Source organism: Geosmithia morbida (genome assembly GCF_012550715.1).
Source record: "Geosmithia morbida isolate 1262 chromosome Unknown scaffold_4, whole genome shotgun sequence".
Taxonomy (NCBI): Eukaryota; Fungi; Ascomycota; class Sordariomycetes; order Hypocreales; family Bionectriaceae; genus Geosmithia; species Geosmithia morbida.
This window is the reverse complement of record NW_023336191.1, coordinates 1,508,538-1,522,897: the sequence shown is the minus strand read 5'-3', so window position 1 is coordinate 1,522,897 and position 14,360 is coordinate 1,508,538. Positions and strand designations below refer to the sequence as shown.

The 14,360-nt window shown below is 55.3% G+C and overlaps 4 protein-coding genes across 4 annotated transcripts; 3 read left to right on the top strand and 1 right to left on the bottom strand.

Moving 5' to 3' along the window:
• Positions 1 to 525: 525 nt before the first annotated feature.
• GMORB2_5948 (uncharacterized protein) lies at positions 526 to 2,193 on the top strand (the record flags this gene model as incomplete). The annotated part of the gene is made up of 2 exons (XM_035467918.1): positions 526 to 1,512; positions 1,600 to 2,193. The coding sequence occupies 2 exons, from the start codon at positions 526 to 528 to the stop codon at positions 2,191 to 2,193; spliced, it is 1,581 nt and encodes a 526-aa protein (XP_035322884.1).
• An 848-nt stretch (positions 2,194 to 3,041) lies between these two features.
• Positions 3,042 to 4,446, top strand: GMORB2_5947 (MaoC like domain; the record flags this gene model as incomplete). Its single annotated transcript, XM_035467917.1, has 4 exons — positions 3,042 to 3,161; positions 3,288 to 3,336; positions 3,417 to 3,831; positions 4,089 to 4,446. 4 exons carry the CDS (start codon positions 3,042 to 3,044, stop codon positions 4,444 to 4,446), a joined length of 942 nt encoding a protein of 313 aa, XP_035322883.1.
• Positions 4,447 to 4,763: 317 nt separating this feature from the next.
• On the bottom strand, positions 4,764 to 6,586 carry GMORB2_5946 (argininosuccinate synthase; the record flags this gene model as incomplete). Its single annotated transcript, XM_035467916.1, has 6 exons — positions 4,764 to 5,145; positions 5,233 to 5,273; positions 5,339 to 6,067; positions 6,182 to 6,237; positions 6,419 to 6,432; positions 6,564 to 6,586. The coding sequence occupies 6 exons, from the start codon at positions 6,584 to 6,586 to the stop codon at positions 4,764 to 4,766; spliced, it is 1,245 nt and encodes a 414-aa protein (XP_035322882.1).
• A 4,716-nt stretch (positions 6,587 to 11,302) lies between these two features.
• On the top strand, positions 11,303 to 13,437 carry GMORB2_5945 (Velvet factor; the record flags this gene model as incomplete). The annotated part of the gene is made up of 2 exons (XM_035467915.1): positions 11,303 to 11,512; positions 12,574 to 13,437. 2 exons carry the CDS (start codon positions 11,303 to 11,305, stop codon positions 13,435 to 13,437), a joined length of 1,074 nt encoding a protein of 357 aa, XP_035322881.1.
• Between the last annotated feature and the right edge of the window lie 923 nt (positions 13,438 to 14,360).

Here is a 14,360-nt window from a genome sequence, read left to right as displayed (position 1 = left end):
CCCTTTCTTCCCTTCTTCCTCTTCTCACCCACCGCTCGTTCCCATCCCCGAGGGTTGAAGCATCAGTCGTTCTGCTCCATCGATCCCGTCCGATACTCCGACGACGGCAGGGAAAGAAACACCCCCAGTCGCTCGTTTCAGACCAGGAACCCACCGCGTTCACCGTCGCTCGCTTTCGACCCCAGCAACCTTGCTCTTGCTTTTTTTTTTTTTTGAGGGGGGGGAGCAAGGAAACTCGTTTCGTCTCTCGTCCTGTCCTTCTTCGATCGATAATATACCATCAGAATAACCGGTAAACTCGTAGCAGAGTGTGCGGCCCTTCTATTCTCAACCTTGAATTTCTATTCCGGGGGGGTTCTTCTTTTTTCTTTTTTTCCATTCTATCCTATCTCACATTGTATCTTCTCTCTCATCTTCTCTCATCTTTTTCTTCTTCTTCTTCTTCTACGGAATATAATCGACTCTCTTCGATCGAGTCGCATTCGCTCATACAAATCATCATCGCCACCAACCGCATCGTCCATCATGCCCGCCACAGCAGCAGCAGCCCACAAGAGGCGTCGTCAACGATCCGGCAAGAATCGCCTGGCCGTCGGCCTCGTCGCCGTCCTGGCCGCTCTCACCACTCCAGCCCTCGCATACGCCGACGTCGGCAACAGCAATGCCCCTCTGCCTCCCGACATCACCCCCGCCGCCGAGGTGGCCGCCATGGTCGACATGCGCTTCGCCATCGAGGGCAGCGTACCGCCCGTGACCGCTCCCACCCAGACGCATGTCCCGGGCAGCTCCGCGCGGGAGCTGCGCATGCGTCGATCGCGTAGCCATGTTCACCTGCACAGCAAGAGGCAGGAGGGCGGGGACGGGGACGGGGACGGGACCTCAAAAGAGGAGACGAGCAGCAATAACAGCAGCAACAACAACAACAACGACAACAAGGAGGAGAAGGAGGAGAAGGAGACGTCAAAAAAGGAAACCAGCAACGACGACGACGACGACGACAGCGACGACAGCAAAAGTCAAGATGATGGCAGTGCCAGACCAACGGCAAACTATGTCAAGGCAACCACCAACCAAGAACAGGAACAGGAACAAGACCAAGACCGAGACCAAGATGAGAGCAGCAGCAGCAGCAGCAGCAGCAAGACTGCCACGAAGACGAAGGAGGAGGCGACGGCATCGGGGACGGAAAGGGCCAAGACCACGGCCGATGCTGCCATCACCGCTACCGACGACGATTCCGACGACGACGGCACCACCAGGACCCTGTCGGGAGGGCTGGGAAGCGTAGGGACGGAGTCGCTGTCGCGCGCCACGTCCACGGCCACGGCCACGGCCACGGCCACCACCAGCCGCAGCGGGAGCACGCAGTCTCCCCTCCCCGTGCCGTTCGACATGACGCCCACATCCGCGTTCAGGCTGTCGGACGGCGACGACACATGTCCCGACTTCGTCAGCTCTCTCCTCCGCAACGAGACATTTGCCAACTGCTATCCTCTCTCCATGATGGTCTTTGTAAGTCTCGACACACATGCGCATGCATCGAGGGAGAGGTGAGAGAGGTGGAAGAGAAGAATACTAACAGCGTTATAAAAAAAAAAGTCCTCGCAAAGCTTCTTCAACGCCAAGAGGGAGATGACGAGCATGGTGCGCGTCCTGGACTCTACGTGCGCGGCAGACGTGGACTCGTGCTCCGACTTCATGGCCGCTTCGGCGCAGAACCTGACAGCCTCGGAAAACTGCGGCGACGAGTTCGACGACGGCCTCAGCCTGGTCATGCAGGTCTACAACGGCCTGCTCAACTACCGCACCATGTACACGGCCACGTGCCTGCAGGACCCGGACAGCGACCAGTACTGCTACGCGGGGGCCGTGACCAACACCACCTCGGCCTCGGACAGCTACATCTACTACCTGCCCTACAACCTCAGCCTGTCCGCCTCGACCACGCCCTCGTGCAGCTGGTGCAACGGCCGGACCATGGACGTCTTCCACGCCGCCTCGTCCGACCGCGACCTGCTCATCTCCGAGACGTACGTCGGCGCAGCCAGGATCTTTGACAACTGGTGCGACCCGGACTTCGTAAACGCCACGCTGCCTAACCCCAACGAGACGTCCATCTCTGTCCGCGGTGCTGTCCTGCCTTTCTGGTCTGCACTTGCTGCTGCTGCCGCTGTCATGTTTTCATTGCTGTAGCTCTCTCTCTCTCTCTCCCACTCCCTCGCTCATCTTACCTCCGCTCTCTCCTCTCCTTCTCTCTTTCCTTTTGCCTCTGTTTGATGGTGCACACGTGTTTTATTTCTTATTCTGATCCTTTTCCCCTCCGTTTCACTCTTCTTTTTTTTTTCTTTGGGTCAATTCTGTCTTGATACCCCCCTTCAACAACCTCTTTTGTTTACAAATCACGTAACCTGACGTGACTTTTTCTCTGTCTTATTTACTTTACCTTAATCACTTCTAGGCGCACTTGAGTTGGGATAGAGTTTTTTCTCTCCTTTTTTTCCCAGAAAAAAAAAGAGAAGAAAAACTCATTTTGTCGGATGGGAAAACATGGCTAGGGGGAAATAAAGGCGTATATGTATACGGTGTGAGCCTTGGGTTATTTATTGATACGAGTATATATTTTTCATGTTTTATTCAAGATATTTTTTCTCTATTTCAACCCATGACCGTTTTTTATTTCTGTTCTCTGTTTCTAATTGTTCCTGGTATTTTCTTTTTTTTTTTTATTTAAAAAAAAAGGAAATCTACAAGACCGATGCAAGAGGCCGTATTGCCGTAAACCCCCCCCGGAATCCGAGCTCCTCCGTCATCGTACCTCGGCCGGCGCCGTGAAAGTGGAGATGGTAATACCAGCATAATGCCTTGAGATGTTTTTTCTTCTCTTTGAGTGATTTCGTCAACGACGACACACATACAGGTACGAACACACAGAGCACATCGATACCATCTGTAGCAGAACGGAATCAGCAATTGAGATCAGGAAAAAAAGAAGAAGAAAAAAAGAAAAAGGAAAAAGAGGAGAAGAAGAGGATCGATCAATCATGGCCGAACCGTGGATCGGGTTCCAGTTCCCCACGCGCAAGGTGTCGTGGCTCAAGCGCGACGTGCTCCTGTACAATATCAGCATCGGTTGCAAAGCCGATGAGCCTCAATACGTCTATGTATGAGATTTCTTTTCTCTCTTCTTCTTCTTCTTCTTCTTCTTCTTTCCCCTCCAATCAACTCTTTCCCATATCTTTTGCGCATATAATATATATATATATATATATATACTGACGATAGTACAGGAAGGTCACAAGAGGTTTTCGGCCTTTCCAACACTACCACTCGGACTAGGTATACACACACACACACACACTTGTTCTCCTTGATATATGTTTCTTGTGGGCGATATACACATGTGCTAACATGTGCAGTCTTCAAACTCGACACTCAGGAAGTCATAGACTTCTACGCCACCCAGGGAGCCGTCAAGATCCCCGGAGTCCCGGATCTGGACCCCACGCGGCTGGTCGACGGCGACCGGACGCTGCAGGTGGTCCGCCCGCTGCCCGTCACCTCGGCCGGCAGGCAGTTCGAGTTCCGATCTCACGTGCTCGGCGTGTGGGACAAGGGCAAGGCCGGCACCGTGGTCCGGTCCGAGGACGCCCTCGTCGACGCCGAGACGGGAGACGTCTACGCCCGCAACATCGGCAGCCTGTTCTACGTCGGCCAGGGCGGATGGGGTGGCCCCCGCGGCAGCCCGGCCGACAGGTTCCCCCCTCCTGATGGACTCGTGCCGGATGTAGAGTTTGATCTGGTCATTGATCAGACGGCCGCTCATCTTTACCGGTATGAATTCTCTTTTCTTTCTTTTTTTCTCCCCCCCCCCCCCCCCCCCCCCCCCCCCCCCCCCCCCCCCGCCTTCCTTCTTTTTCCCTCTTTATCTTCCTTCTACTTCCCTTTGTCTTCCTCTTCTTCCTCGTCTTCTTCTTCTTCTTGCATTTTTCTTTGTTCTTTAAAACTCTCTTTTTTCAAGACGTTCCTTCAATATAAACTACAACACAAGATGGAAGAGAGAGAAAAAAACATCTACTAACCCCTGTCAGGCTAAATGGCGACTATAACCCCCTCCACGCAACCCCCCAGTACGGACAACGCATGGGCTTCGGAGGGATCATCATGCACGGCGTATTCGCCTACAGCCAGATCGCCCACGAATTCGTCCGACGCCTGGGCGCCTCGGACCCGACCTGTCTGCGAGAGATATCCGCCCGCTTCTCGGGCCCCGTCAAGCCGGGGGACACGGTCAACGTCAAGCTGTGGCACGTCGGGGCCGCCGCGGCCCCCGTCGAGGGAGACGTCGGCGACTACAGATGGACTGCGCAGGTTCGTGGAGCCGGGAAGCTGTGTCTCTGCGATGGGACGGCACAGCTGAAGATCGATGGGGGCGCTAGTAAGATCTGATGTGTTGCTTCGAACTATTATCAGAGAGGATGAAACAAGCGGGCGGGGGCGCCGTTGGTATCCGGAATGTGGACAGTTCTGCTGATGTATGGAAGGATATGAGCATATCCAAAGTCATGGTGCACGGAATCATTACAGATTGTTCTTTTCTTGTTTGTTTTTGTTCTTGTCCTTGTTCTTGCTTTACCCTACCCAGTTCCCTTTTTATAACCTTGGCATCCTTGACATCTCTGACCTGTTCTGAGCATCCGCCTCTTCACATTGTTTCTTATAGAGAAGAAGTATTCAACAAAGTTGGAGGCCGATAATTCCGTCGCTCAGCTGAGGGGAGCACCCTGGGCAATCTTGGCCTCGCCGTACTTCTTGAGACGGATGGCGTTGATGTTGATGAAGCCCGAGGCGTCCTGGGGGCTGAAGGTCTCGAGCGAGTCCATGGAGGCGTCGTCTGCGCTGTACAGGTTGCTCGTCTCGCTGCTGCGGCCGACGACGTAGGCGTTACCCTTGTAGACCATCATGCGGACCTGGCCGTCGACGTGCTGCTGGGAGTGGATGATGCTGTTCTCGACGAACTCGCGCTCGGGGGAGAAGTACATGCCGTTGTACAGCTGGCGGGACCACGAGAGGGTGACGAACTGGTCACGGAGCTCGCGGACGCGGGTGTCGAGGACGAGACCCTCGAGGTCAAGGTGAGCGAGGCGGCTGTGGTGTACATGTATGTGAGCAGGTGGTTCCCCCGACGGGCTTCGGTCGAGGATACTCAATGAAAAGAAGGAGAAGAAAGCTTACGCAATGGTCAGGCCGGGGGTGTCGTAGCAGCCACGGGATTTCTGGTCATCATTTGTCAGCCGGTCGACGTCTTCACACTGGCGCAGAGAGAGGAGGTCGACCCTACCAGCCCAATGAAGCGGTTCTCGACAATGTCGACACGGCCGACGCCGTTGTCGTGGCCAATCTTGTTGAGGAGCTTGAACAGGGCGACCGACTCGGTAACCTCCTGCTTGTCCTCGGTGACAACCTTGGTGGGGATACCCTTGGCAAAGGAGATGGTGAAGTGGTAGGGCTTGTCGGGAGCGTCGAGGGGGTCGAGCGTCATCTTCCACAGCTCCTTGGGCGGGGTGTGGTCGGGGTCCTCGAGGATGCCGGCCTCGTAGGAGCAGTGGACGAGGTTCTCGTCCATGGACCAGGGGGCCTTGGGGGTGGACGAGACCGGGATGCCGTTCTCCTTGGCGTAGGCGAGCAGGTCGGCGCGGCCCTGGAACTTGGCGATGAAGGCCTCGTCCCTCCAGGGGGCGATGATCTTCATGTTGGGCGCGATGGCCTTCCAGGCCAGCTCGAAGCGGACCTGGTCGTTGCCCTTGCCGGTGCAGCCGTGCGAGAGGATGTCGCACTTGTTCTCGATGGCCACGCGGACCTGCGACCGGGCGATGATCGGACGGGCCAGCGACGTGCCCAGCAGGTAGCGGTCCTCGAAGATGGCGTTGCACTGGATGGCGCGGTAGACGATCTCGTCCACGAACTCCTTCTGCAGGTCCAGGATCACCATCTTCTCCGCACCGAGGGCCAGGGCCTTCTTCTCAACCTCTTCCCAGTCCTCCTCCTGACCTACATTGGCGAGGAAGCACTGTTGTATTTGTTCATTCCCGTCAGATACTTGTCTTTCCCTTCTTCTCCTTCCTTTTTTTTTTCATCTCATAGAGAGGGGGGTGGGGACGGTATGGGGACGGTAATAACATACGACAACCTGGTAGCCATCGTTGATGAGGTACTTGAGGATGGTCGAGGTATCAAGACCTGGAGGGACACCCTTGTCAGTTCAGTTGGACATGGGGTTTTTCTTTTTTTTTTTTTTTTTGGGGGGGGGGGGGGGGGGGGAGGGGGAGAGGTAGAAAACGGTTCGAAACAGCCCAGAGGGTATAACATCGTCCGACTTATAGCAGAGAGACCCCGTTTCCCATATCTGACATAGACATACCTCCCGAGTAGGCGCTACATCACGCGTAGACAAGAGAGTCAGCGGGCATATGGATCTCGTCACAAGAGTAGACGGCGGTGGGGGCACGGCTGACCAAGGGTAGGCAGCAGGGCCAGCCACAGGTCAATTGGACATGGTAACTCACAGACAGACGCGGCCCTTGGACATGATTGCGTTGGTTTCGAAGGGTTGTGGTGATTATTATGCGTTGGAAATGGCGAAGTAAGCAGGAAAGGATACGTTAGACGATAATAGTCAGCTATTATGGAAATTTTTTTTAAAGTGCTTGGAACCTTTTTTTTTCTTCTTGCCCTGTGATGACTCTGCATGTGAGCAACGATAACCGGCATCGGACCTCTGCCATTGGCGAAGAGGGGCTTACCGCTTATCAGCGGGGGCAGAGAACTCAGACATCGCTCATTTGGCTGACTCATCGTTTCTCTCATCGGAAGTATTGTAGACAGTAGTAGTTAATTTACTACGAGTAATACGGAGACGGCTACGGATTAGAGAATACCAAGACTACCACAACTGTACTACGATGACGGACGTAACAGTCAGTCACCAAAAAAATCCCGTATCTAGAGAATCATTTCAGGCAACCGGCAACGGAATCCCCGATCAGCGACGACTCTGCCAATCCTCAAAGGGCTTCGCCAACGACCATCTGTATTCATCGCTATATATTGCGAGTACTATACCAGCATGCGCTCATCCAACACGTGCCTACCATATCAAGCGGGGAGTGGGGAACAAGGTGGATGATGGACTGAGGCCAAGAAAACGAATGCTACGTGTACGTACTTACTAATAATACTACTATTGACTGTGCTATATCACTACATGTACTCGTACTTGTACGAAATCCTCGCCCACTGCTCCCTACAGGCTACCAGTGCTGCTAATATCACTACATCTACACGCACTAATACGAACCATCGTTAGCACGTGCGGTAGTGATACACGGTAGAGAGCTGAGCTCTTAGGTTACTCCTCCGTACCACCACTAGCTACTAGTAGGAGCACTCTGGAGTCTGGATAGAGTGCACCTGGCTTCCAGACACCGTGGCGAGCCCCAATGTCTTGCTATTCCTCCATGCAAGCTGACATTTCGGTCCTGAGATCCGTGTCCGCGAGTCATCAAGGGCTGCTGGGCTAGTTACCCTTCTGTCGGGCCGGCTTTTAGACTACTAATCGAGATTCTGACCCGGTCGTATTTGTTGACGCAGAACAGTCTCATGCTCTCTGGCTTTGTCTTCTTTCCTCTCCCTGACCTCTTGTTTTCTTTAGCAATGATGACTGGGTCCAGGTGTAGCCGTGCACTCGGCTGGTACTAGTACTGTGGTAGTATCACTGCTAGGAGCACCCTTGTAGTATGTCATGTTGCCAGCATCGATGATTTGTCTCCTCAGGTGAAGACGAATCCCTGGCTCATGGACATACAGCTGTGGACATGTGTGCGATATCAACGACCACTAAGATCGAGTCCAGAGAGTGCTCGACGAGGCGGACTGTATCCACCAATGCAGAGCGAAGGGTGAATTGCCGATTACATGGCCATGCACCCTCAGCACAATCTGCATATATCTGATCGTGCTACTGACACCGGCTGTTCGTAGCTGCATGCTCACAGCCCGTGGCTGTACGGCGCTGGTCCGCGGTCATTCGTGTTGGCCAACGTCGTGCCAGACGGGCGGGCCCTGATGACGGACCTGGTAGTGCAATGCTGCAGCTTGCAAGACGTTAGTGCAGGCTACACGTATTGCACACATACACATCTCTCTCTTCCGAGCCATCATGCGCGACGGCAACCCGTGGGAAAGGATAGCCGGGGAACCACGGGAGGAAGATCCGTCTCAAGGCTAAACCGAGATAGGGAGGGAACAAAGAGAGGCGGGGGGGGAGGGGAGGGAGGAGGGGAGGTCATTTGAGACGAGAAGCTAGCTTTGTTCACACTGAGGAGTCCGTGCTTCGGTGAGCCGCTAGAGCGCTAGTCGTATTGCTCGCTCCTCCCGTAAACGGAGTACTCTTTGCTAGGCTGCTTTGTATCCGTTTCCTGACATGCTAGCAAGGCTGGATGGGACCAAAAATATCCCAAACCGGCCAAGACAGTGGAGAGCATCCGTTCGAGGACAAAGGGCGGGGAGGTCGAAGAGAAGGAGGCTAGAGCTAGGAGGAGGCGGAAGCAGAACAGAGGCTCGAGGTGGTATGCCGATCTCGAGCCTCTGGCTCCGAGTTGGCGGATTCGGGGAGGAAGCTTAGGTAGCACCTTCCTCACCCCCAGTAACTTCGTTCACCTCATATCTGATGGCACAGTGACGACACTTTTCCTCTCAGCCAATGCAAAGCATAGACGCGCACGCACGCTAGACATCAACATCACAGCATCTCACGTTCAAAGTCACAATCATGGCCGCGACAGCTTCTGAGCCCAAATGTGAGGGTCCATCTCCAATGGCGTTACCCTACCGGGCTGGGCTAGCGATTTCACTACGGCGAATCACACTTGCCTCCCATGTCTCATGACCACTTTCAACGTCTATGCTTATGAGCACGCGGAGCGGGGACTTTACCCGTCACCATGGTCTGCCAAAAGGGGAGACGGCATCTTTTCTCTCTCTCTCTCTCTCTCTCTCTCTTCTTCTTTCTTTCTTCCTTGCCTCCCATCCTTCTCGCCCGCTCTACCTGCGTCCCGGCTCCAGAAAGTCTGCTCCGGGTCCGTTGCAGTAGAATCCTGGACGCAGACGGGTACGCCCGCTAGCGCTGCCACACAAGGCACCACCACCCTGTGACTTCGCGAGACTAGCAGACGGGGCTGAATCTTTCGAGGTCACGGTCCTTGCTCTCTAAGCAGTCTCGTTTTCGAGAAACGGCAACGCCGCCGCCTCCTCCTCCTCTTCCTTCCCCACCCCTTATCCAGTCTCCAGCCGAAGCAGCCTCTCCGAGCCGCGGTGAGATCTGGTAGCCGCCATGTGTCGAGATCTGCTAGGGTCGATAGCCTGCTGCTGACCGCGTACATGTAAGGATATATAGGCCACACGGAAGAGGGGGCAGGGGGGGGGGGGCAGGGACTCTACATTCGGAGCTCCTCCCAACACAGAATATTATACCATCCATAGCTCAATACTCAGACTCTGTACGGGACGCCGTTGGCCTTGGCGTCCCGCAGACTGAGCAGCAAGTACATATACACTGATAGGCCAGCATTAGGCGTTGGAATCACCTTGATCCGCTGACGGCACGCACTATGCAAATTAGGAGATTAGAGAATCCTTTTGGTTCCATTTCGCAGGGCCCGCCGGACGGGCCCCTCATTTCTCGAATGGCTGCCATACTCGTACGAGTATTACTGGACGGTCCATGAGCGTGCATCTACGCCCTACTGGTACGCCCTACTGGTACGCCCTACTGGTATGCCCTACTGGTATGCCCTACTGGTATCCGGTATGCCCTGCTGGTATGCCCTCGCGGCATGTCCTCTCAGCATGTCGTCTTGGTAAGGCTGAGTCCATTGTGCTGTATACGGGTCATGGCTCGCGGCGCGTACTGTGTCTTGCTCCGTGCCACCGAGCAACCTGCGAGGCCCGCGCAGCTACGGGTAATGTCAGATGCTACCGCGTCCGCATATGTTTAATCGCTCCGCCTGGATCCTCTGCGACTGATTTTTCTTTCCCCGACTGCCCCTCCCTGAGGGCGGGATGCTATATATGGACGGTTCCACTCGGTCCTTACCGGGGTGGTCAATTGATAATCTGTTCTTACGACAAGGACAAGGTACTGATACTAGTCACATAGTATCATTAGTACGATACGACGTACAGGTAATAATAATATATTATACTTGAAGCACCAGCAGTTAGGCACTGTACCGAGACGGGGGGTTGAGCGTGCCGATCAGTCAGGTATGACCTGCAGAAGACTGAACCATGGGCTTTGTTGCCTCGAAATCCTGTGGACTTTGAGGAAGTGAGATACATTATACCGGGACCTGGGGGAGGAAGCGGGAGCCAGCTGGCGCACGCACCCCAAGCATGTCGGATGCGCTCATTGATGCGCCCTCACGACTAACAGCCTACTTTTCTTTTTTCTTTTTTTATTCTTTCTTTTTTTTCTCTCCTTTTCTTCTTGGCCTAGTTCTCTGGGGCATTCCTCCACCACCCACATTTCATTCAGGTTACCTACGGTCTACGAGTACGACTCGCACTCCCAATCTCTCAACAACTCCCCAATCGACTCTAAACCCCAAACCCCAAACCCCCCCCCCCTCTCCCCAAACCTCGCACGGCCGGTTCCATACTGGCGGGAGCAGCCTCTACGACTTTACGTGTTTGCAGCACCCATATTTCCATCGCGGGAATTCACTCCATCGAAAAAAAATAACGCGCTAAAATATCTTTGGTCCCGACGGCGTGGCATCGAAGAGTGTATTATTTATTAACCGCCTGAACCCTCCTCCCCTGCGCGCACGCTCGCATCTCTCTGATCACGCTGCTCGGCAAACGTGGCGCTTCTAGGTGCCCCAGTCGCAGCAGCAAGCACGGCTTTTATTTGTTTATCTATTTTATAGAAATAATCTCCATCTTCTTTGGCTGCGATAAGTTCCAGTTTGCCCTCTCATACAGGACAGCCTCCCTCTCCCTCCTTTTGCTTAGGGAGATCTACTACAGCTACCCACCTGCTGGTTCAACACAACCTTACCCCCACTCACTTCCCTGGCTGGGCCACACGCGTCTGTTGGCTGCTCTTGCCCTTGACCGACTGTGCAGAACAGGCTGCTGGCATTTTTTTTCCTCCTCGGTCTTTTCGTCTCTGCAGAGACTCGGCGGCGATTCGGCCTGCCATTCAGTCTGAGAGTCACCTCATCTGCGACCGCGCTGGTACTGCATGTACCGCTCACGATCCACGCCTGCTTTTACTTTCTTTGGTACCCGTGTATCGCCGTCCCGCTCGTTGGCCCGGTCCTGCACAAACCGGTCGGATAGGCGTATCGCCGCCGCCGCCGCCGCCGCCGCCGCCGTCGCCGCCGCATCCTTCCAGTCTGATTTGCTGCTGAGCCTGCCTACGTCGCTCTCACCACCATTCCACACCCACTTGGTGTGCGCCCCTTTGTTCTGTTGGTCACCATCCCTAGTTTTAGATGACCCCCATCTAAATGAGACGACGGGCCAAAGGCAGGCCCTCCTCACTCTCCCTCTCTCTCGACTCTCAGATTCCTGCTAGCTAGTCAGCTCCCGACGCGGCCACCACCTCCTCCTGTCTCTTCCTCCCGGGGGGGGGAGGGGCCCCGATTAGGCCCTCACATGGGAAAGCTTCCCCATCATCAAAAAGTGGCCTCACTCACCTCACCTTACCTCGTTTCAATTCGCTTCGCTTCGCTTCACTTCGCTCGCTCACCCGCTCGCTCACTCCGCCACGTTGCTGCCCAATGCTCTTAGCCGAGGCAATTCACGCTCAGCTCACACACACTCACGCCTCGAGTCCCGTCTCGTCCCACCCACTGCCCACGACCGGTCAAGAGTGAGGCAGGATACGCTCGAGGTGCCTATGGAGTTATAAGCACCATGTCTGATCCCTACAGAAAATGGTCCCACGAGGCTCCAGCTCCTCCTCAACCGCACCGGCACGAGGCTCGGACCGCGGCTGACACCACTCCCTGGCGACACCACCACATACGGCTGCCACCTGCATCAAGCCTGCTGTCGGCGCACACGAGTAATACCGAGCCCTTGGCACCTGACCCTGCACTCGTCACAGCCTCGTCTCCCCAGCTCCCGAGTCCCGGCTCCCGATACGGTGGGCACCACCGGCAGCAGCCACCCTCACCTCGTGGCGATGCATCGGGGGGTGCATCGGGGTTCGACGCTCCTCATCCCCATACCCGTCCTCCTCACCTTCCTCCTAGTCATCAGTATAGCACGAGCCCGTACCAGCAACGCTTTCCCAATCACCGGTACCCACCGCACATCACGACGGCCCCTCATGCCCTGCAGGCATCGCAGCCAAGTGTGCAGCCTCCGCCACCGTCACCGGTATACGAAGCATACGGTGCGAGACCACCTGGCTCTCCACCTCGCCGGCATAGTCCCCCATCCTGCCGTCAGCCAAACCCATCGTCATCGGCTCCTTCCAAGGCGGTGACGCATCCGTCGTTGCAGCCGCCAGCACGACAGTTCAATCCGCCGGGCGGCGCGGAGCCGCCACGGACCCCGTCATTCTCACCATCCGCCGCCGCCGCCGCCGCCGCCGCGCCCCAGATCAGAGTCAGCCGCATACCGAACCTGCTGGACGGGGAAAAGCAGGCCGCAATAGAAGGCATAACATTCCGGCTCCGGATGCGGCAGAATCCCAAGGCGGCAAGGGCGTGCGGCTCGGGCGAGCGCGACAGGCGCAACGTCGACCCCCCTCCCATCGTGCAGCTTCACGTCGAGGCTCCCGGTCTGAGGGCGGAGGAGATCGACACGTACCTCCGCTACGAAGGGTACGTGATGAACTGCTGGATATACGACCAGACGGGCACGCACGACGCGTCCAACATGCCGTCCGAGTACCGGTACCAGCGACGGCTGACCGGGTCCCTGGTGGGGACGCCCTTCTACGGAAAGGACGAGCTGGGCCAGGAGGGTTGCTTCTTCCCGTTTCCGGACCTGTCTGTCCGTACGCTGGGCAAGTACCGGCTGAAGTTCACGCTCATCATGCTCAACGTCTCCCGGCCGGGACAGGCCCGGCACTTCCCCATCCTGGCCGAGACCTTTAGCAACGTGTTTGAGGTGTATGCGGTCAAGGATTTCCCCGGGATATGCGAGAGCAGCAAGCTCGTCCGCGCGCTGCGACAGCAGGGCTGCGTCATCTCCATCAAGAAGGGTAACGATAAGAAGAAGAAGAGGGATGTCCCGGACCCGCCCGACGATGACGACGGTGACGGTGACGGTGATGATTACGATGACAATGACGACGACGGCGATGGCGCAGACGGTAGCAGGTTCGGGGTCAAGCGGCAGCGGAGCAACGCGACGGGGTAGGACATGACGACCGACTCTTGGGCGAAGGGAGGGGAGGGTTTGTTCTCCCACCCTCCCACCCCCGCAGCTCGAGACTGTTTTCCGTTTTCTTTCTCTTCTCATTCTGACTAGCGATATACCGGCTTCATCCTCCTCTTCACACTTGTTGGGCATCCTTTCCCCTTTTTTTTTTTTTTTACCGGCGCTCACTGTTTCTATATCTAGGCGGCTGAAGTGCTGCATTTCAGTATATCTTGTCTTTGTTTCTCTCTCTTTTTTTTTCTTCAGACCAGCTGAGAGAGAGAGAAGATGGAAGCATCCGGACACGTTCTGACCCTTTCTAACTACTCCGTCAGGGACACACGTTGCATCGTGTTTTTATCTCATGTTAGCCAAGCTCTATATACATTATATCACCACCACACTAGTGGACAGTGGCTCTCTCTCTCTCCCTCTCCCTCTCTCTCCCTCTCCCTCTCTCTCTCGCTCCTCCTTATAGTTTACTCATCATTCTGGTTGGCTGTTTTCTCAATGTGCGTTGGGGAGGGACAGAATGAAGGATATCGAGGTAGCCAGCAAATCTGGAGTTTCTGGGGCGTTGCTTGAGATGCTGGGCAGAGTACCTGTGATTTGATAGATGATACGAGTACACGATTGAGGCCAAGTGTCCTATAATGCTGTCTTCTCCCCCTCCCTTTCCCATTTTGCTTCCCCTCTCATGCGCATCTGTGTGTTTGCTAGCACGAGTATGACAATCTACGTGGCTTCTGTCGTGGCCATCAGGTGCGTTGGGTGCGTTGGGTGCGTTGGGTATTACAGCTGAACAAACAGGGATCATGGACCCTTGTCTCTCTCCCTCTCCCTCTCCCTCTCCCTCTCTCTCTCTCTTTCTATCTCTCTTTCTATCTCTCTCTCTCTCTCCGACTTGTAATATCACTCGTATG